Source organism: Musa acuminata, chromosome BXJ1-11 (assembly GCF_036884655.1).
Source record: "Musa acuminata AAA Group cultivar baxijiao chromosome BXJ1-11, Cavendish_Baxijiao_AAA, whole genome shotgun sequence".
Classification (NCBI taxonomy): domain Eukaryota; kingdom Viridiplantae; phylum Streptophyta; class Magnoliopsida; order Zingiberales; family Musaceae; genus Musa; species Musa acuminata.
In genome coordinates, this window is record NC_088337.1 from 5,713,862 (window position 1) to 5,736,329 (window position 22,468).

Consider the following 22,468-nt stretch of genomic DNA (forward strand, 5'->3'; position numbering starts at 1 on the left):
AGCACACCAGTAGCAAGCAGCGGAGAGGTAGAAGGCGTGGAGTCCACCAGACCAGAAATAGCTCCCCTTGTTCATGACTGTATCGAGGTGAGCCGGTGACCGCCGGCCCCGGAGAGGCACGTTGATGAAGATGCGAACGTGGCTGTAGTACCGAACGGCTTCGATGTTTAGAAGCAAGGCGAACACGAAGCAGACTAAGATGGAGAACAGCTCGACGGAGAGACCCAGCTTGCTTCGGTCGCCCAGCACCAAGTCCTGTCCGCTGTGCTTGCCTGAGCTTCCATTCCCGCCGCTGTTGGTCATTAGGTAGACGATCACCGAGCAGAGCATGATCGCTGTGGTGGCTAACAGCGTCGACGCCATTATGTTGTTCCTTAGGGTTTGGATAGCCAGGACTCCGTTCTTAGTCGAGTTCTGTATCATGATGCCAAGATCTGCATGAACAGGTATGCATTTGAGAGAGAGAAAGAGAGAGACAGTCTTGGTCGGGTGTTTAGCGATGCGGCGGAGAAGCCATAGATGGTAAGCCAACATGATGGTGAGGCCGGCCGGCACCAGAACGCAGTCCAGATCTTGTTGGTTCATGGCGAGGAGAAGATGATAGAGGAGGAAGAGGCCTTTTGTTCCGAACACAGTCTTGGAAGGTCGTATTTGGCCGTCACCGCCACTTCCTTATATACACTTGATTGGACCGGGTCCCATCTGTGAGGCTTATGCCGTCTCGGGTAGCGTCCGAGGTGGGTATGTTTTTTGGGGCCATGTAGAGGAAACGGAAGTCCTCAATAAATAACTGTGACGGCGTAAGAACAAAGAAAGCATGCGGGCGTAAGAGACGGCCACTTAACACGTTTGCCGAGCACGCGCTGACGTATATATATATATATATATATATATATATATATATACATATACACACCTGTATATTAAAGACGCTTACGCCTTCTACACAACACCATACAGCTCTACCTGTATTGTGATTGGAGAAATTTGTGGCTCCCACAAACCATTTAGAAATCTTCGGTCACACTCTTAGTGATCGTTTTGTGTTCGTGTGTTTTCTTTTCGTCGTGTTGTCTTCGGCTGGCTCTTTCGATCGCCGTCGCTCTCTCGGCTCTCTGATCCTTCTCCTTTTGCTATCGCGTCCTCCATACAAGAATCATATCTTATTCCGGAGTCCGGCAAATTGGAGGTAGGAAGAGAGGGATCTCGATTAACGAGGGGGGTGGTAGGGTGGTGATGATGATGGGATTTCACCTGATCTGACGCCTAGTTGGTAGCCTCGTCGGCCGTCATGGACTGGGAGTTCGCCTAGGAGAGATGTTTGTGAGCAGGCCGGCAGTGCACCCCGTGGAGGCGCCGCCTCTGACGGATGCAGCCGAGAACCCGCCGAGGGTGAGGATGAAGGAGATCCAGGGCATGCCGGGGACGTCCGGCGGCCTCGCGCTGCGCCTTTCTCAGTTTGTGTTCGCGGCCGCCGCCCTCGGCGTCATGGTCTCCGCCAGCGATTTTGCCTCCGTCACTGCCTTCTGGTAACTTGGCCCTTCATCGATTCCCTTCTTTCTTCCTTTTTCTTCCCTGAAGCATTTCTAAGAGAACCAGCATCTCTACTAGTTAGTTGAAGAGATCACTTACTGTGCTCTCTACATTCTTGACTTGACAGACTATTTTATTAAGACATTAATATCATTGAGAACCATAAATAGATGTGCTTAGGATTAAAATGATCAACAAGACATTGTAATCAGGGTGGAAGAATTTTTATTCATGTTATAAACAAATCTTTCTTTTGGTTTCATGCTTAGGATGTCTAAAGAGAGTCCAAATGTTATTGATACTCCATTGATTATCTTCTTTTGGTGTTGGAGTTCCAAAGTCTGTTGCATGTGGATGCAATTACTGTCAGAACTTTACCAACTGGGTTACAATAGTTATACACCATGTTTTGATCATTGTGATTTGGTTTCCTTTGCTCTTAGTACAGTTTGCTGTATGATAAAAATAAAATTTTTGATAAAATTTTGCTAACACAACTCAGATTCTTAAAACAAATATACCATTACAGGAATTATCCATTGACCTTTCAGCGTTTGAATTATAAGAGACCTTGGCCTCTTCTTCTGAATGTTTAAGTTTGTCTTCCTTAATGTTTCTTATTGATTGATGATGCATGTATCCTTGTTAATTGATTTCTTTCAGCCAGTATACCAAGTCAATGGTTTATGAGGCTCCTGATTGATACACTGTAGACTTGTTAATATAATTACTTTAGAGTAAGTTCCATTAGGCTCATAAAGAGCTTATCACCCCAACTTTAAGTCAATTACAAAGAAAACGATGCAGAATGTCTGCTCCTGTCACTACAGAGAGAAGCGGCAATAGCAACAAGGATAGTCATGGATTCAAATATCATATGCGTTGTACCAGTCTGGCCATGTACAAAAGCACATTGTATTATGTTATCATTATCAAAAGTAATATTCTATTACTTTCTCAGTGATGTTCTGGTGTGTGCCGTACCAACGTATCATACTTGTCCATGAGGTGACCATTACAGGATTGGTACCAGGATTTAATTCTTTGAAGACTAATGATTGCTTTTGACTATGCTTGTGTGGGCATTGGCAGCAACTGCCAGGAAAAGAGCAAATGCTGTTGTTACGCAGAGATTGCCTTTCGTCATCATAATCTGTGTTATCTTCAAGTATCTATTTTTTCAGGGTCCCTCCATCTTCTTTGGGTTAGGGTATGGGTTACTGGATATTTGTTTCTGGATACAAGTTCCATTCTACTTATTTTAATGGTTCACAATCCTTGGTGGTTAGTGCCAAAGTGCATAAAATGGGGCTTCACTAGTCTTGCCTCTCTTGGATGCATGCAATCTTGCATTGAACTTTCCTGAACTGTTGAGGGCTAAGAGAGTTAGAATGCGCCTTTGACTGAATTCTTCCAGCATGAGTCAGACTCTCAAGCCGTTATTGCCATATTATTATTTTCAGACATTTTATTGATGGCTACTCACAAACAGCTACACAAGTCAATTTCTTTTTAGTTCTGTTTGTCTTGTCTTGCTCAAACAATTGAAACTTGCTGGGAGGAAGGATTTAATGCTCACTCAAAGTTAGCGACCATAATCTGAAACTATACAATATCTTAATTTATGTTCCTCCCATAAAGGTTTATGATCCACCATGTACGAATCCATATTGTACCAAGGATGCCCTTTTCATGCATGTATGAATATAGTTGTTGCATGAATCAAATAGGTACATGTATTCGAGTGTCTGTTTTGATGAGGAGACTTAGTCGGTTTATCGGCCAGAATTTGGGCAACACTTTTAGTCTGTTAGCACGTAACAACGTGCACTTATGTAATATACACACTTACATCATCCCTTTTTCAGTTTCATGGGTTTATATATGGTGCAATGATGATGTCATGTTTTTGCCTGGTTGGAGGTTTTCTCTCCTGAAATTCATCTTGCAAAATTGTTCACAAGGCCAAAGAAATTCAGAATAATAATGATTATGATCCTAAAGTAAATTTTGGCAAAAAGTTAATGTTCCTGTGGTCCAATATATCTCTTTACCAGTACCTCAAATGTCTCAAATTGCACTAGAACCTCTGAGGAATTAGAATTTGAGTATGTCTCATCACACTGCCGCTGAGTTCTTAAGATTCTAGAATTTCTTTTGTTACTACTATCCGATTAGGAAAAGAAATTCTTAAGTAGAAGGTGGAGATACCATCATCGTTGCTCTGCTAATTATGGTTTTGTCCATGGTTCTTTCTGCCATGGATATAGATTTTAATTCTTTTGTCAATTTTATCCATTCGTTCTTAAGCCCAAAAACTTCTCATATGGCATCTTGGAAAATATATTGTCCTCTTATGACGCCAAGTAACCTCTAATTAAGGAATCACAGTAATACTTTCTGGTCATTCTTTCTTTCAAACATTCATGTTTATATAAATATAGCCTGACTAATATATCATTACCATGTTTGGAGAAGAAACTGAGTCTGGGAGACTGGGACAGAGGTCGAGGTCGACAATAAGGAGTGTTAGGATCGGCATTTGCAAGTGACCAAGTTAGTCTTAGTATTGCTGAATTATGGTGAACAGCAGCTGTTGGTTTTCAAGTTACATTTTCTTAGTTTCAATAACTTGTACATTGCTCTGTCTTTTATTGTCTCTTTTAAAGCCATCAAATTTGCTCTTATCATCGATAATATGAAAATTAAGAATATTCTCTTTGAAATGCCCTATGTAAAGTATTTATCATGATACACATTACCTTCATCCATGTAGATAAGCTTGAGGAAGGGTCTTCAGAACAGTCTGTTTCGACTTGATAACATGATACTTCATTTGGCTTCTCTGGCATGTCCTTGACTTTTCAAAATAGATGTACTGCTGCCATGCTGCACTGATATCTGTTTGGATGTATAGATGGATAGTACTGGTTGTCTCTGTCTTTTTTGTTTTTGCCTAGTTTGCAAATTTACTTGTGTTCTGAAAAATTCACGAACTGAGTGATGAAGCCCTTGTGAATAGGCAGCTAAGGCGCTATAAATATAAGCCATTAGTTATATCTAAAGAAATCATGATGCTCTTGTAATCTAATTAAAACTCACTTTAAATTTCTTAATTAAGATACTTCTTGAAGATTGTTAGTGTGGGCATATATGGTGAATGCTCTCTTGTCTGCAACATAGTTAGCAACTTTAGATTCACAATACGGAACAGAAATTCTGAACCTTCTGAAGTAACTTTTTCCGTATCCTGCAGTTATCTGGTTGCGGCAACCATCTTACAAGGCTTGTGGAGTATCTCATTAGCTTTTCTGGATATATATGCACTTCTAGTAAAACGCTGCTTGCGGAATCCCCGAGCACTGCGTTTGTTTACTCTTGGAGATGGGGTAAGGAAGTCAGTCGACTGCATGATGGATGTTAGCTTCCTGGTTTTGTTCTAAACAAAATCAAGAGGTTTTTCACATGCAGATAAACACCTGGATGCATGTTGTCATATAAATTCAATCTGCGGACGTCATAAAAGTAAATTTATCCTTTAAGAGTCTCTCATCTGGCAATTTAGTATGCATCAATTAACTTTGTCGGTGAGCTCAAACCAACCGTGCCCCTATCAAATGTCTCTATAACTGTGAAGTCAGACTAGTTAGAAATCTCCTTTCCCGACATAAGATTTGCACAATTTTTTTCATGTAAATATCTATGCAGTGGAAAGTGCATTAATTTGATTTCTCATGCAGATCACGGCCACACTGACATTTGCAGCTGCTTGTGCATCTTCCGGCATTACAGTATTGATCGGCAATGATCTCAAAATATGCTCACAGAACCACTGCACGAGCTTCGAGACTGCAACGGCGATGGCTTTCATCAGTTGGTTTGCAGTCTGCCCATCATTTCTCATGAACTTCTGGTCACTGGCATGTAGGTGAAAAGCAAGAATGGCTGCTCCTAATTGCCAATTTTTGGTGTGCCCTTGAAGATTTCTTTTTCTCCCCCATTTATCAACAGTCAAATTGCCATTACTGTCAATCTGTATAGTATGAATTCCTGGGTGTGATTGTGCAAGATATCAGATGAAATGTACAACTTTGGTAGCCTCCATTCTCTACATTTGTTGCTCACTGGACATTGACCTCATTGTTTCAGTCATTCAACCTTTGTTCTTTAAATGATTTCCTGGTCTTCTATTGCTTGTTTTACGCACAATGAATCATATTTAAGTACTCCATTTCACAAGTCACTCGGTTTGTATGAAAGGCGAGAATAATGGAGTGAGAGAGATTTGCTCTCTGATGGGTTGCAGTTCTGGGAATCTGTGAAATATTGATTGAATTGCTCTCAACTTATGTTATGAATATGTTCATGTATATTGATCCGAAAAGGATCAAATCTATTTGTAATTCATACATTGTTATAATTGTATCATCATCTTCTGCTAAATTATAAATTTTTATTTTTATATTATATAAGTAAATCATTTTTTTTTATAAAAATACTAATATTAGTTGAAATTAAAAAAAAAGTCAAATCTTTGTGTTGACCGGAGTTCAAAGGTCAAAGTGACAGTTGGCGCACATGCGATGGGCACCATCGATGGCCTCTTCCGTTAATGGTCGGCATCGGTCGACGAGCCAAGTCAAAAGGCCACGCACATAGCTTTCCCTCACCTACGCAGTCGTTAGAACAGTAACTTGAGATCGACGCATGCTTTAATGTCGACAGTTCCTTAGTTTATTTCCACATGGCTTTACTTATTTGAAATGAGAATATATATATATATATATATATATATATGTATATATATATATATATGTATATATATATCGACCGATTCGATTTGGTCTAATCTCCAATATATAATATTTTTGACACATTTATCATTAAAAAAATGTATTCAAAAATATTAAAACAAAGACAAATTAAACTCAAAACCCAAAAAAAAAAATTAATCTCCTATAAAAAACAGAGTTACAAATAGTTATTTTTTGACATCTCTATCAAAACATGATAATATTATAACTGAACAATTAGATCAATCCATAGGGTATATACTCAGTAGATACTGTACTATTTATCTTATCAAGAGACATTTTAAGGATTACAGTAAAATGAGAAACACCCTTTAGAAATTATGAAAAGAAGCAAAAAAAACATAAAATAAATTCTTTCGACAATTCATCCAAAATTATGTATTTGTATATATAAACAAAATAAAAGTTGACGTGCATGGGTGCACGTGAGAGATGGCACCCCCCGGTGGACATAGCGAAGAGGACCGGCGTTCTTTCCGGTGCGGCATGTGCGTCCGTCACGATTCTCCACCGCGACTCTGATGGCTTTGCGCCTTCAGAGAATGATTTGCTGTAACTAAGCGAATATAATTAAGACGACGAGAGGGAATGAAATGGATGGTATGCATACATACATACATACATAGAGTCGGCAGCCTTCTGCATGTCCGACGCTGCTCCATCTGCTCTCGTTTGTATATCCACCGTACGAGTCGACTCTCTCGGGGCTCACAAACAAGCCGACGAAGTCCAGCAGCAGAAGCAAACGCCAGCGTTTCCCGTGCGTTGGCAGGCACGCCGCGAGGAGGCATCACCATCAAGGCGCTGTACTCGATCGTGTTGCCTATGGATCGTTGCTTGCACAACAATGACCGTATAAAAGCTCGAGCTCAACCGGATCGAGTACGCAAACTACGGATCACTCCGCAAGTAATGCTACGGCCACGGGCATAAGCCTGGATTTTGGTGTCTTTGCATGATAGCCTCCTCATTCTATGCTGTATTTTGGAATGGTGGATGCAGAATGCAGAGGTAGATGTTTAGTATATCGCCTAGATCGTGGAGAGCTTAGCTGTAAATCGATCTCAAGTCAACCTATGATCCCGTTTACTTCGAGGTATATATTATATATATATATATATGAAGCCCCTCGAAGGTGTTTCTCCTGTGTGTGTTTGTGTGCGTGTGTGTGTGTGTGAGAGAGAGAGAGAGAGAGAGAGAGAGAGAACTTGATAGCAAGTGTAGGGCTTCTTGTCAGGAAGAGCACAGGGAGATCAAAGGCATGGTGGTCTGGAGTGGCAAGAGGGCCGTCATCTTGGTCTGGCTTGCAGCCTTGGTGGTGGTGGTGTCCATGGGAGCCGTCTCGGCTGCTTATAAGGATCTCAAGGCTAAGGGAGCACTGGATCCTGCGTCCACGCACTACATCGTGCTGGAACCGAGGAGAAGGTCGAGGCAGGAACGCTTCTTCTGCCTGGCGAGAGGCCGCTGCCGCTATAAGACCATTGAGTGCCCCGCCGAGTGCCCCCAACGGAAGCCCAGGAGGAACAAGGTCTTCAAGGGATGCTTCGCCGACTGCAGCAGCCGCTGCGAGACCACCTGCAAACGTGCGGCCGTCACTCTTAGCTTCTCACTCGAAGATGACGTGCATTGCCTTCGTTCATGTTTTGTGTTTCCTTTGGCTTGTGTTGATGCAGATAGGCTGCCCAACTGCAATGGGTACGGATCGGTGTGCTACGACCCCCGGTTCGTGGGCGGCGACGGCCAGATGTTCTACTTCCATGGCGCCAAGGGAGGGGACTTCGCCATAGTGTCCGACGACCAGTTCCAGATCAACGCCCACTTCATCGGCATGCGGCCGGAGGGGAGGGCGCGCGACTTCACCTGGGTGCAGGCGCTGGCCGTCATGTTCGAGTCCCACTCCCTGGTCGTCGCCGCCCGGAGGGTGGATAAGTGGGACGACCGCTTCGACGCGCTCGCGGTCCGCTGGGACGGCAAGGAGGTCACGGTGCCCACCGATGGCGAGGCCGAGTGGCGCGCGCCGACCGGGGGCGAAGGTAAGAAGGGAAGCGGTGGTACCGGGACGAGGGAGGTGGTGGTCGAAAGGACGGGGGAGACGAACAGCGTGAGGGTGACGGTGGCGGGAGTTGTGGAGATGGACGTGAAGGTGGTGCCGATAACGGAGGAGGAGGACCGGGCACACGGGTACCGGCTGCCGCCGGGCAACGCCTTCGCGCACCTGGAGATGCAGTTCAGGTTCGCCGGGCTGACGGAGCGGGTCGAGGGGGTTCTGGGGCAGACCTACCGGGCGGAATACGTGAGCCCGGTGAAGAAGGGGGTGGCGATGCCCATGATGGGGGGAGAGGACAAGTACCGCACGACCTCCCTCCTCTCCACCAGCTGCCCCTACTGCCGGTTCCACCCTCCCACCCGCGTCGTCGTCGACGAGTCCGCCGCCGTCGACGTCGCCTAGTACAAGTGTTGTGGCTGCTGCCATTTTAGCACGACAACTCTACATGTTATCTCTGTCCACTTTGCTCCGTGTAATATGTAATAAACAAAATGCTGCTGTTATTGTTTCTCTTTTTCTCTTAGTAAGATCCTATTGTAATGCATTTTGTTTCATGAATTATTTCTTCCTCATTGTCTATCAAAATACACTTACACTATGGATGGATGCCTCTATTAGATGATCCAGTTTGTAATAAATTCTAATGGCAAATAAATCCTCATGTTTAGACTAATGGGTGTTGCACAAAATATGTTGAGCTTTTTGTTATCTTGAAAATTGAGATAAACACTGGAAGCAGAATAGCAACTTTATATTGTAACACAGAACCAATGCCCCCATCAAGATGGATACAGAAAGCAACAAATGCTTGCGATTGGCAAATATGCTGTACACTAAACAGTAAGAGGATTATGTAGAAAGTATATGGATAATACAGTCTACATCAACCAAGCATATTACATGTCAATGTGTTTATAAGCATGCTAGAATAAGATCTGGCAGCCATACCTGAGATCCTTCATTACAATGGCGAAGCACACTGTTCTTCTTCGGAATCCGAGTCCAAAGGACAAGACCCATCATCTACATCTGCTAATGGATTATATAATGGAGAGTCTGGATCCATGCATCCTTGTACAAGATTCAGCTTGCAGCTATTTCCCTGTATTGAATTCATGGGCTAAGTTGTCATCCATAGCCCCTCAAACTCTCTTCAAATAATATGATGCACCCAAAGAGAGAAGAAGATTTTCTAGTATAATTGAAAGGAAAGCTGAAGTAGTTTCTTACTCCTTCGGTGTAAATGTTGCCAATTGCACAGCTTGCCACAAAATTGTTTGCATCAGGAAAGATGGCTCTCTCGCAAGCTCCTTCTACACTGAGCTCTTGAGCCAGACCCTACATCAAGCCTTTGACCCCTTAATTTTCTCAAGTCACATGTTCACTAAGTAATACAAATAAAAGAGAAAAAAAAGTGTGTTAAGAAAAATGGCATGACAGCAATACATATTTGCAACATCTGGAGATTTCTTGCAGAAGCCAGGTTAGCTGAGATTTCTTGACAGCAATACATGTTTTTTTTTTTTCCTTAGTTTTTTCAAATTCGTGCATGAGGCACTGAAAAATACACAAGGTGTCATAAGTAAAGGTTCGGACCCTAAATCTACTGGATGGCACCAGGATACCACTGCTCTTCTAGAGACGTGGGAGTACTGGTTAAAAGGTCCCTCCTACATTTTGTCTATATGTTTAAAGGAGATGAGGTGATGGAGTTGATTATGCTTAATTTAGGATTTGGCCAAAAAAAGGCATGGAGTTCTCAGATACAACATAGTTTGTGCAAAAGAGATCCACCTTAAAGCTAAAATTTGCATATTCTTTGTTACAAATTGCAATTCAAGAAGTATGAAAAGAGACAGAGCACCGCAAATAATCAAATCAATAGCTAAAATAATTCGAGATGACCGATACTTACCTTTGAAGAATTGGAAAATGCCAAATGGTAAGATTTTCAAGAAATTTGGGAGCAATAGTTTATTTACCTCATTAAAAAAGCTTAGTGGTTTGTTCCGCCACATCTTCATAGTCTGAAACTTTAGCCTGTATGGGCCATCCCATTCAGCTCCATTTGTGAATGAAAAAATTAGGTTAACGGCTGTACAATTGCAAGACTATAGTTATAACAAGCCTATGTGAACTAGAAATTTCAGACCACAATAACAAAATATCACAAACCATGCTTCGGTACACGTATTTTTATACTAAAGATGGGAGGATCAGCCTTCCCCCTATTTCTCTTTGTCATTACTCTTGGCTCACCACCACACATAATGGGCTGATTAAAACCACCTGTAATTATTTGCATATCAACGTTAAACATTGAATTACCACAACAACTAAAATATCAACCATGGATGATTCGATACCATTAAATGCAACCCCATATTCGTTATTAGGGACGAGGTTGCTCGCAACAGGATTATAGAAGAGTGTCAAATTTTCTCCCTGTCAAACACTAAAGTTATACTCGGTGAAGAAAAACGAGAAAATCAAGGCATTATATGATGAGTTGATATCCTCACATACAGATGTTGGAGGAAGACCATTCATGGTTTTCCAGAAGACAGGAGCCATCCCCAGTTCAAATTCAGCCCAAGTAGGAAGTGTATACCTGAAATATTGAGAAAACAAACAAGTCATATTGTAAAAATTCAAGAAATTAGAATGTAAGCTTGAAAATGTTCTCAAGTTAATAAAACGTCTAGAAAAAGCACAAGCTAATTAAAAGGGATCACAAACAGTAAGCAAATTCTGCAAACCATTTGAATTTGGAAATGGTAACGATTTCTAAAATTTATAAATAAAGACTACTGTGGAAGCCAGTTTTAGTGCAGTACTGGAGTTAATTCCATATACAATAATTTGCAACCTTTTTCCAATATATCATTTGTTTTCCAACAACGGGTGTGGAAATCTGTAAATATATTCCCAAAGATTATTGCCAGGATACGATATTGATTCAAAATAACTGAGGAAGCCAATTTGAAATATTGTTTTCCAAATATTTTAGTGGATCAGACCCAAATAACTGGTTTGAGAGAGAGTATGGCCATCAAGTTCCATGTTTAGCATGACCTTTATGATTTGAATATATAAGATAAGTGTCACTAAAAAGGTTAAAGAAACCAATATCAGACATTATGAATATGGTGTTCTGATAATTATTACTAGTATTCAGCAGATATCAGGGTAAAATAAAAAGCTAGCTCTAATTTTCTCCACAGTTGGGAATAGATATCATTAATAAGTGTGGATCATATCAATCTAAAATATTCTTACTCTTTAGTTTCCTCCACAGTTGGAGCTGCAGCAACACTGGCCTCTCGGATTGTCCTTACAAACCTTTGCTTGTGCCGGTATATCATAGAACATGCACCAGCAAAATCTGCAGCTTCACAAAGAAATAATTGCTTAGTAAGATTTGATGTAAAAATAATAAGCACCAAGAGCTTCATCCCCATTGAGGACATCGATGAAAAGCAGCAGTTAGCTAATTGCTTATAGAAATGGATACTTCTTGCCCGGGTAAATGCATTAATAAAAGTAAATCCAAAACTAATCCACACAAATAACCATCTAAGTAAAAAAAATACACCTTTTTCCTTTTTATTGTAAATCTTAGAGGTCAACTGCGTTGCACAGTCTGCATATGAACCTCAAGAAGCAAAAAATAATTTGCGGATGTACATAAAGCAGTGAGAACATAAACGATTTCCTGAAAATTTGGTCTCCCAAGCTCGCGGAGAGACGAAATTACGGATCTCAATTGAGGAAACAACAGCCGCAACTCCGACAGAAAAGTATGGGCAACAACAACTCCACAGAAATTTGTCACCGGAAGGGAGGAAAAGAAAGAAAGATAAGAAACATTGGTCGAACAAGACGCAAGCGATCTGGACGAAGAAGAATACCGTGGGGCGTGGAAGCCAACGGTGGCGGCATGGAGGTGGAGCCGTGACGATCGGGCCGGAAAAGGGAGGAGGGGGACGGAAGGCAAACGGGGGAGAAACGGGAAGCCATGGCCATGGGGGGACGTTAGGGGATTCCGCGCGTGCCAAAGGAGGAGGAACCCCTGCCCTGGCTGTTATAACTGGTGAGCGGCGGACGAGGCGACGCCATCGCCACAGAGGAGATAGATATTTCTTTTCCTTTCTTTTTCTCTTTTAATTATTTTCGAGTATAAATAAATTCCCACTTACTTACGCCACAAATTAGTCGTTGATATTTTAATGAGAAAATTGTTGCCTTTATTTCTTCATTGGAATATTCTCGTAACAATATTTTCGCTGATATTTATCGCCGTCATGCAATTAATATTTATACACAAAAAAAAGAAAAAGAAATCGACCTCACCGAGTGCACGTAAAGACAAATTCCACGCCGTCTTTGACGTGTCCAGTGCGGCCGCCTTTTGACCTCCGTGGTTTGACCTCGATAGATTGTGGATTCATCGGACCAAATTAAGGTGCAGAATACAATGCAAGGGAATACATGAAGTGGAAAGGAAGAGAAGAAGAGGAAAGCTTCGAGTGTTTGAACGAGACGAAACAATCTATGAGTTCAACAACCAAGCAGAGAAAACAAATGTCTTGGTTCTATCTATAGCTGCTGCTGGGCGTCGTTGTATCCGGCGTCCACCGACACCTTCTCCCTCTCGGCGATCTCCAGATCATGGTCCACCATCATCTTCACCAGCTCCTGGAACCCTGAGGCTGTCGACCTCGGCGGGGCCGAAGTACTTGGGGTCCATCACCACGTGGTCCTTCCAGTTCAGGCCGACGTAGCCGAAGGCGGCCTGGAGGAACTCCTCCACGGTGTGGGACTCCTCGGTGGCCACCACGTAGTCGCCGGCCGCGTCCTGCTGTAGCCTCATCCACATGGCCTCGACGTAGTCGCCGTCGAAGCCCCAGTCGCGGGCGGCCGAGAGGTTGCCGAGGAAGACCTTGGTCTGGAGGCCGAGGCGGATGCGGCAGACGGCACGGGTGATTCATGCGGGTGACGAAGTTCTGGCCGCGGCGGGGGCTCTCGTGGTTGAAGAGGAAGCCGTTGCAGGCGAAGAGGCCGTAGGTCTTGCGGTAGTTGACGGTGTACCAGTGGGTGGCCACCTTGGCGGCGGCGTAGGGGGAGGCCTCCGACTGGGGCGGCGGCGTGGAGCCGAACATCTCAGAGGAGCCGGCCAGGTAGTAGCGGATGGGCTTGGGGGAAGGCGGAGGGCGCCGGTGGCGACCACGTCGGCGGTGTAGTCCGGGACCTCGAAGGATACGGCCACGTGGGACTGGGCGACCAGGTTGTAGACCTCATCGGGGAGGAGGGCGTCGACCCAGCGGCGGAGGGAAGAGGCGTCGGATAAGTCGGCGTTGTGGAGCTTCATGCGGGCCCCAATTCGAGTATGAGCCACATGAAGAAGATACAGCTCATGAACTTTGGTGTGAAGTTTGTACACTTACATTGAGAAGGAAGGAAGGAAGGAAGGAAGGAAGTAGGACCTACAACATGCACTTCACCAACCCCTGAATGCCAACCAACCATGTTTCTCCCGACGCTCAATTGCTCGCCGTGAACCCTGTGATCTCTCCGGCTGGCCTCCATGATCCATGGAAGCTCGCTTTAGCTAGTCGCCCTCAGACGTCTCCACGCCCAGCACATCAATCTCTTGCCTTCCTGCGTTCCTATATATCAGCACCTTCTTGGTCAACCTCGTACTTGCCCTTCAGCTGCATCCAAGAAATGGGAGCTCTCGTATCGTCGTCTTCTTCTTCTCGCCTTCGCCATCCTCATGGTCGCCACGGATGCCATCGCGAGAAACATTGGCCAGCCTCGCTCAGGTGCGTCTTCCTTCTGATGCTCGGCTTTACGACGGATAAGGATTAAGCAAACAAGGATGGTGGGCAGATGATGAGCATCGCGGCCGGCATAGCTCGGATCGAGCCCTCCGTACTGCTCCCATGCATGCGTGAAGGTCGTCATGCACACCCTGCCGCCTGGTGACGGTGAGCTTCGTGTGCGCGTCGCTGGAGGAGGCTACAAGTGTGTATGTTGGAAAATACAGAAAGAAAATATATTTAAACTTAAAATGTGTATAAGTACTTTCTCAAAATTGATATTTGCACTTTCTTTTTAACAAGATTACTATGGATTTGTTATAAATAATTTTAATAGATATGTCAAGCTTTTAGAAGATCGGTATTGAGCAAACAATAAAGAATCTTTAAAGAGGAATTAGAGAATGTTTAATTCAATCACTTCGAAAATTATCAAGAAAGAAGAAGGATGTGAAAGAGATGTTTTTCATGATTTACTCTCAAATACCTATTTATAGATATTTTTATAAAAGATATAATATTTAAAAAATAACTATCAAAATAACTAAAAGGAAATCATCTTTTCAAATAACTCTTTTAAAAAGAAACCTATTTTTTATTTGAATAATTTATAACAATCTCCCACTTGTTCAAATTAAAAAAAAAATAAGCGATTAAATAGTATTTATAAATAAAATAATATATCGTTCGATTTGAGTATTACGTTAGTGTAAGCATAAGAAAGTTGAAGTATCAAAATTTTAAATAGTATAAAAGCTTTGAATTTATTATTTCTAATGATAAGTGTACCCCACACATAAATACAATATTCTTGTATTTCTCATAAATTCTCACTCAACACTAATATAGCCTTAGGCTTATCCAAATTTATGAACTTTTATAAGAGAAACTCTAACTATCGATTAAAACGGCACCACTATGAAGTTCGTATATTATCTTTATCACTCTTTGAGATACTTGTCCTAATTTGACTGAACTTCGTTAAGAGTATAATTAACTCAACTCTCATTCGGTGACAACCAGTACTTTAACATCTTTAGATGGAACTTATAAAATATTTCAAAGTGCTGAACAACTTCACATGTCAATGACTTATTCTTACCCTTTGAACTCTTCGTTACTCATTTCATAATATTGAATAGGGTTGTTATCATTGGTAGATCTTTTATTCAAGAAGTTTTAGCTCTGACCATTTTGATGTTGATCTTACAACTTCTCTTGTAAGAGGTTTGGTGAATGGATTAGCCAAATTCTCACTTGTTTTCACAAATGTGAGTGAAATAATCATACTCTTGATTAATTTCCTTACATAATCATGTCTAAGACTTATGTGTCTTGACTTTCTATTATATATTTTACTATACCCACGAGCTAAAGTGGCTTAATTATCACAAAGTATAGAAATTGAATTCACACTCTTAGAAGTCGATAGAATTTCTAATAGAAAGTCTCTCAACCATCCAGCCTCCTTTCCTGTTTCTACTAGAGTAACAAAATCTGATTACATAGTTGAGTGAATTATACATGTTTGTTTCTTACTCTTCCAAGAAACAACACTACCTCCCAAGGTGAACACCCAACCGGTAGTAGATTTTTATCTCCGAAACTCGATATCCAACTTGCATTAGTATATCCTTCTAAAATAGCAGAAAATTTTGAGTATTATATACCATAATCTTTGGTCCATTTAAGGTGCCTAAGAACTCTTTCAATAGTCTTCGAATGCTCTATATTTAGATTGCTAGTAAATTTACTCAATTTACTGATTGCAAATGCTATATTAGGTCTTGTGCATTGTTGAATCTCGGATTTTGATGATATAATCAATTGGTGGGTTAATTGATCTAATCCATATTATTGAGTTAAGTGTGCAGGATTAACTACGATAACCAGAAAACATAAAGCAAGGATACCGGAGTCAAGATCGATGGACGTTTAAGAGTCCGAAGAATCGTTGGAGATGCTACCGGAACCAACCGAGAAGAAATTGGGAACCTATCGGAATTTTCGGAAGTTCGCCGAAGAGATCGTCGGAGGTTCACGGAGATCACCGAGAAGGCTCGGCTACTCGTTAAAGTCATCACAAGATCGGGAGCTTGATGGGAGTCCGTCGGAAGAAAGTTCGTCGGAAAGCTCGCCGGAACAAGACTCGACGTTCGCGGTTGAAAACTTGCTTAGGATGTGTTTTGGTTATGTAGTTCACTTGTAATTAGGATTAGGATTAAGAGATAATCCTATATCTTGGTTAGGGGCCAACTGGGCCCAAAGTCAGATTTGGTTTGGGCTAAAACTAAGCCAAACCAGCGAACCGGAGAGCCAGCGGTGGCACCGCCCAGCACCCGAGCGCTGGGCGGTGGCACCGCTTGGCTGGGCGGTGGCATCGCCAGCATCGGGAACCCAAAGAGAATTCAAATTTTGGAGCCCAAATTTGAATCCTCTTGAGGCCTATAAATACCCCTCAAATCTTAGCTAAGATTACAACTTTTGAGAAGCATTTTGATTGAGAGAAAAGTCTAAGAAAGTCTTAGCAAGTCTTGTTTTCAATTTGCTAGAGAGTTCTCCTCCTTCTTTCTTATTGAAAAATTTGTAAGAGGTTGAACTGTTTGTAAAAGGTTGTAAGAGGGGTATTTACCCTTCCATTTCAAGAGATTTGCTAGTGGAAGGTGGGAGCCTCATCGAAGAGGGGCCTCGCAAGTGGATGTAGGTCATTTGACCGAACCACTCTAAAATCGGCGTAATCTCTGGTTTGTATTTTATTATTGCTGTTTACATTACTGCAAACCTTCTTACATGCTTTAGTTCCTTATTACCTTTGCTGCGCAACTTTAAGAATACGCCTTCAAGTTAAGCTTTTCAAGTTCCGTCCTTATCGTACGAAAGATTTTTCTAAAACCGAAGTTTTAATCCGCTGCACTAATTCACCCCCCCCTCTTAGTGCCGCTCCGATCCTAACAAGTGGTATCAGAGCAAGGTTATCTCTCATATTTGGTTTAATACCCAAGAGAGATGGCTTACTCCGGCATGCAAGAGGGCCACTCTATTGCACGACCACCTTTGTTTAATGGGTCAGATTACACATATTTGAAGACTCGCATGAGGATCTTCCTCATTTCTATGGACTTTGAGCTTTGGTCTATTGTTGAAAACGGATTTCAAAAATCTTTTCTTCCGATGAGCGAATGGAATGAATCGGAGAAGAAGGTTTTTGCTTTAAATGCAAAGGCTATGAATGCTTTGTTTTGTGCACTAGACAAAAATGAATTTAATCGTGTTTCAATTTGTGATTCGGCCTTTGATATTTGGAGAACTCTTGAGGTCACTCATGAAGGCACTAGCCGAGTGAAAGAGTCCAAAATCAACATCCTTGTGCACTCTTACGAACTTTTCCAAATGAAACCAAGTGAGTCCATCGGAGACATGTACACCCGGTTTACGGATGTCATCAATGGACTCAAAGCTCTAGGTAAAGATTTTACTAACTTTGAACTAGTAACTAAAATATTAAGATCTCTCCCTAAAAGTTAGGATCCAAAAGTTACGGTCATTCAAGAGGCCAAAGACCTTAAAGCATTCCCTCTTGAAGAACTCATTAGGTCTCTAATGACCTACGAAATGACATGTCAAGCTCATGACGAGCTCGAGAACCCCCTTCCAAAGAACAGGAAGGATATGATACTCAAATCACAAGAAGACCACTTGAAAGGAACATCAAGTGATGAGGACGGTGATAATGACATTGCACTTTTGACTCAAAAATTTAAGAAATACTTAAGAAAGAACAAATTTAAAAATAATACAAAAAACAAATTTGAACAAAAGAATGACCAAGTGATTTGCTATGAATGCAAAAAACCATGACACTACAAAAACGATTGTCCTCAAGCCAAAAAGAGAACATCAAAGAAGAAGGCGCTCAAGGCAATGTGGGATGATTCAAGTGCGTCCGAAGAAGAGGAGTCCAACACCGAGCAAGTTGCTCATTATGCGCTAATGGCTTTAGAAGAAGAGGTATGTGATTTATTTAATGAAGATTTATCTTTAGCAAGAAGTTAAGTATCTTAAAGAAAGAGCATGCTTTGCTACAAGATAAGTTTGATAGTCTTCAAACTCCTCCATGCTCTAAGTGTGAGCATTTAGAAGCAATAAAAAATAAAAATTTGCTTCTTAAAGAAACCTTAAATAAGTTTAAGGTTGGTAGCAAAGGATTAGACATGATCCTTGCACACAAGGGTCACATCGTAAATAGAAATGGAATTGGATTTGTAAAAGGATTACATCAAAATCCTACCACTTTCATAAAAGGACCTACATTACATGTTTCCTCTTATATGAAATGCAACTTCTGTTGTAAATCCGGACATATTGCCTACAAATGTCCATTTAGGAAAATTAGTTCACAAAAATTAATATGGGTTCCTAAAGGAACTATAAAGGATTCAATAATAAATAACAAAGTTAGTGGGTCAATTTTTGAGGCACCCAAAATCAAATGGGTACCTAAAAATCATCCTATTTTGTAGACAAACCCACAAGCTAGGAGCAAGAGATGATATCTCGATAGTGGATGCTCAAGACATATGACTGGAGATCCATCTCATTTCTCTATGCTCACTAGCAAAGAAGAAGGGTACGTCACCTTCGGAGACAACAACAAAGGCAAAATCATTGGCAAGGGAACTATTGGTAACAAATTTAGTTTTTCCATTGATGATGTTTTACTAGTTGATGGATTGAAACACAATCTCTTGAGTATTAGTCAACTATGCGATAAAGGTTACATCGTTAGATTTGAATCTAATATGTGCATTATTGAAAAACCAAATCACTATGATTGCTTTAAAACAAAATAATGTCTATACCATCAATCTTGATGAACTAAGTAATGAAATGTGTTTCTCCGCTGTAAATGATGATGCTTGGCTTTGGCATAGGAGATTAGGTCATGCAAGAAAACAATATCTAAAATCTCATCTCAAGAATTAGTACGAGGGATTCCGAATATGAAGTTTATTAAGGATAAGGTATGCGATGCATGTCAACTAGGCAAACAAATAAAAACAAGCTTCAAACCAAAAAATCAAATTAGCACCACTAGACCATTACAATTGATCCATTTGGACTTATTTGGACCAATTGATACAACAAGTCTAGGTGGAAGCAAATATGCTTTTGTGATTGTGGATGACTACTCTAGATACACTTGGACATATTTCTTAGCTCACAAAAGTGATTGCTTCAAGTGTTTCTCTAAATTTTGTAAACTCACTCAAAACGAAAAAGGCTTCATGATTTCATCAATTCGGAGTGATCACGGTGGTGAATTCCAAAACCATGACTTTCAAAATTTTTGCGAAGTTAATGGGTACAATCACAACTTCTCAACTCCAAGAAATCCTCAACAAAATGGAGTAGTTGAAAGGAAAAATAGAAACCTACAAGAAATGGCAAGAACTATGTTAAATGAACATAGTTTACCCAAATATTTTTGGGCCGAAGCCGTAAATACGGCTTGTTACATCATGAATAGGGTCATAATAAGACCATCTCTATTAAAAACTCCCTATGAATTATGGAATAACAAAAAACCAAATATTTCTTACTTTAAAGTTTTTGGTTGTAAATGCTTCATTTTAAATGAAAAGGATGCCCTAGGTAAATTTGATGCTAAATCCGATGAAGGCATTTTTCTTGGTTACTCCTCCGTTTCTAAGGCCTTTCGTGTCTTTAACAAAAGGACCTTATTAATAGAAGAGTCTATTCATGTAGTTTTTAATGAAATTTCTGATTTAAAGAAAAATGATTTTGATGATGATCTTGGTTTTAATAATTTGAATTTAAACGAACCCCCTCCTCAAAATAGCTGTTTGAATGCATCTTCTTCCGAAATTTCTTTACCCAAAGAATGGAAGTATGTAGATGCTCATCCAAAGGAGCTAATTATAGGAGATACAACAAAAGGGGTTCAAACTCGTTCTTCTTTCAAGAATTTTTGTGCTAACGCCGCTTTCCTTTCTCAAATTGAACCTAAATGCATTGACGAAGCCTTAAAAGATGATTTTTGGGTCATTGCAATGCAAGAAGAATTGAACCAATTTGAGAGGAATGAGGTATGGAAGCTTGTTCCTAGACCAAGTGACCACTTAGTCATAGGTACTAAGTGGGTCTTTAGAAACAAGCAAGACGAAAATGGTATCGTGGTTAGAAACAAGGCTAGATTAGTGGCCAAAGGTTTCAACCAAGAAGAAGGTATCGATTACGAAGAAACCTTCGCTCCCGTGGCTCGATTAGAAGCCATAAGGATGCTCCTTGCCTATGCTAGTAGTAATAATTTTAAACTATTTCAAATGGATGTCAAAAGTGCTTTCTTGAATGGTTTTATTTCTGAAGAAGTATATGTCGAACAACCTCCCGGATTTGAAAATTCTCTTCTTCCTAATCATGTATTCAAATTGACTAAAGCTCTCTATGGCTTGAAACAAGCTCCTAGAGCTTGGTATGAAAGGCTTAGTTCCTTTCTTATTTTAAATAATTTTACCAAAGGCAAGGTTGATACTACATTATTTATTAAATATTTTGAAAATAATTTTCTTATTGTGCAAATTTATGTTGACGATATTATTTTTGGCTCTTCGGATGAATCACTATGTGAATCATTTGCCAAATGTATGAGTCATGAATTTGAAATGAGTTTAATGGGTGAATTAACTTTCTTTTTAGGATTACAAATCAAACAACTTAGTGATGGTATATTTCTTAACCAATCCAAATATACATTAGAATTGTTAAAACGATTTAACATGGATAATTCAAAAGCAATAAACACCCCTATGAGTACTGCGACTAAGTTAGATATGGATGAAAATAGTGAAAATTTTGATAAAAAAACATATAGGGGAATGATAGGTAGTCTACTCTACCTCACCGCGACTAGACCAAATATTATGTTTAGTGTAGGACTTTGCGCTAGGTTTCAATCTAATCCTAAATTATCTCATCTGAAGAGTGTTAAAAGAATATTTAGGTATCTTAAAGGAACTCCAAATTTAGGATTATGGTATCCAAAATCTGAAAAATTCGATCTAATAGCTTATGCAGATGCCGATTTTGGCGGATGCAGGATAGATAGAAAAAGTACATCCGGAACATGCCAATTTTTAGGACATGCACTTGTTTCTTGGACTTCCAAGAAACAAAATTCAGTTGCACTATCTACGGTGGAAGCCGAATACATTGCTGCAAGTGCATGTTGTGCATAAGTCATTTGGATGAAAAATATATTAGAAGACTATGGAATTCACTTCAAAAACATTCCCATAAAATGTTATAATACTAGTGTCATATGTCTTACTAAAAATCCAATTCTGCACTTTAGAACTAAGCACATCGACGTTAGGCATCATTTCATACACAATCATGTCCTTAACAATGATGTTGTTCTAGAATTCATTGACACAAAGCATCAATTAGCAGATATATTTAAAAAAGCTTTGAACGAAGATCAATTTGAATTCATTAGAAGGGAATTAGGCATGTTAAATTGTCCCTAAAATGAGCTTCACGAAAAATGACTCGTCCTTTTCCTTTCTTTTGTGGATTTGATTTCTTCCTTCTTCTTCAATTCAAAATGATCCATAACTTATGATCTTGAGGGAAGAAGCTAAACAAAAGGGAGGAAGAAAATTTTTTTTCTTTCCTCCGCGGGATGCCAGCGGTGGCACCGCCAGATCCGGCGGTTGCACCGCCTGGCGCTCGGGCGCCAGGCGGTGACACCGCTCGGTTTGGCGGTGGCACCGACCGAGCGACCCTTATTAACCCGAGGGGTTAGGGCCGGCGGTGACACCGCCCCCAACCCGAAAAAAAGGCTCTCAAAACCCTCTCCCATTCCCTCTAACCCTCATTCTAACTCTTAGAAGCATTGGAGAAGGATTCTTGGTGGTCTAAGCTTTTCATCTCTCAACATAATCTCCATAAGGTAACACTTGAAATCCCTCTTTTTGGTATCTCATTCTCTCTTTTCTTTCCTCTTTCCCTTGCTTATTTTTCACAATTTCATCATCATCTTGTCTAGATAATGGCTCCTAAGAGATCAAAAGGAAAAAGGATTGAAGGAGATTCATTTGACCATGATCTTTTTAGATCAAAAGAGGTAGCCCTTAGCTTTCCAAAATTTGAAACACGATGTATCCATAAGGGAAAATACGTTGATCTGGATGAACTAGAGGACTTAGAACCCATTAGGTGGTTTGCACACC

General features: G+C 40.8%; 3 protein-coding genes, 1 long non-coding RNA gene and 1 pseudogene across 5 annotated transcripts; 2 read left to right on the plus strand and 3 right to left on the minus strand.

The window, feature by feature from the left end:
- The first annotated feature begins 1,020 nt into the window (after positions 1-1,020).
- Positions 1,021-5,735, plus strand: LOC103970586 (CASP-like protein 5A1). Its single transcript, XM_009384415.3, has 3 exons — positions 1,021-1,529; positions 4,790-4,922; positions 5,274-5,735. The coding sequence occupies exons 1-3, from the start codon at positions 1,318-1,320 to the stop codon at positions 5,463-5,465; spliced, it is 537 nt and encodes a 178-aa protein (XP_009382690.2). The 5' UTR covers positions 1,021-1,317; the 3' UTR covers positions 5,466-5,735.
- An 899-nt stretch (positions 5,736-6,634) lies between these two features.
- On the minus strand, positions 6,635-7,268 carry LOC135597031 (uncharacterized). The gene is made up of 2 exons (XR_010481096.1): positions 6,970-7,268; positions 6,635-6,897 (listed from the first exon to the last, which is right to left on the minus strand). It is a non-coding gene; the product is annotated as an uncharacterized LOC135597031 (long non-coding RNA).
- Positions 7,269-7,424: 156 nt separating this feature from the next.
- LOC135597030 (uncharacterized) lies at positions 7,425-8,992 on the plus strand. The gene is made up of 2 exons (XM_065089426.1): positions 7,425-7,930; positions 8,021-8,992. The coding sequence occupies exons 1-2, from the start codon at positions 7,609-7,611 to the stop codon at positions 8,794-8,796; spliced, it is 1,098 nt and encodes a 365-aa protein (XP_064945498.1). The 5' UTR covers positions 7,425-7,608; the 3' UTR covers positions 8,797-8,992.
- A 132-nt stretch (positions 8,993-9,124) lies between these two features.
- On the minus strand, positions 9,125-12,527 carry LOC103970588 (protein POST-ILLUMINATION CHLOROPHYLL FLUORESCENCE INCREASE, chloroplastic). 2 transcript variants are annotated; one of them, XM_009384418.3, is made up of 8 exons: positions 12,306-12,527; positions 11,674-11,779; positions 10,921-11,005; positions 10,761-10,839; positions 10,570-10,683; positions 10,377-10,489; positions 9,625-9,732; positions 9,125-9,496 (listed from the first exon to the last, which is right to left on the minus strand). In XM_009384418.3, exons 1-8 carry the CDS (start codon positions 12,418-12,420, stop codon positions 9,356-9,358), a joined length of 861 nt encoding a protein of 286 aa, XP_009382693.2. In that variant the 5' UTR covers positions 12,421-12,527; the 3' UTR covers positions 9,125-9,355. The 2 variants fall into 2 exon arrangements, with proteins under 2 accessions (XP_009382693.2, XP_009382692.2); XM_009384417.3 differs by having other exon boundaries at positions 11,674-11,785; positions 12,306-12,511.
- A 466-nt stretch (positions 12,528-12,993) lies between these two features.
- Positions 12,994-13,765, minus strand: LOC135596407 (GDP-mannose 4,6 dehydratase 2-like; annotated as a pseudogene).
- Between the last annotated feature and the right edge of the window lie 8,703 nt (positions 13,766-22,468).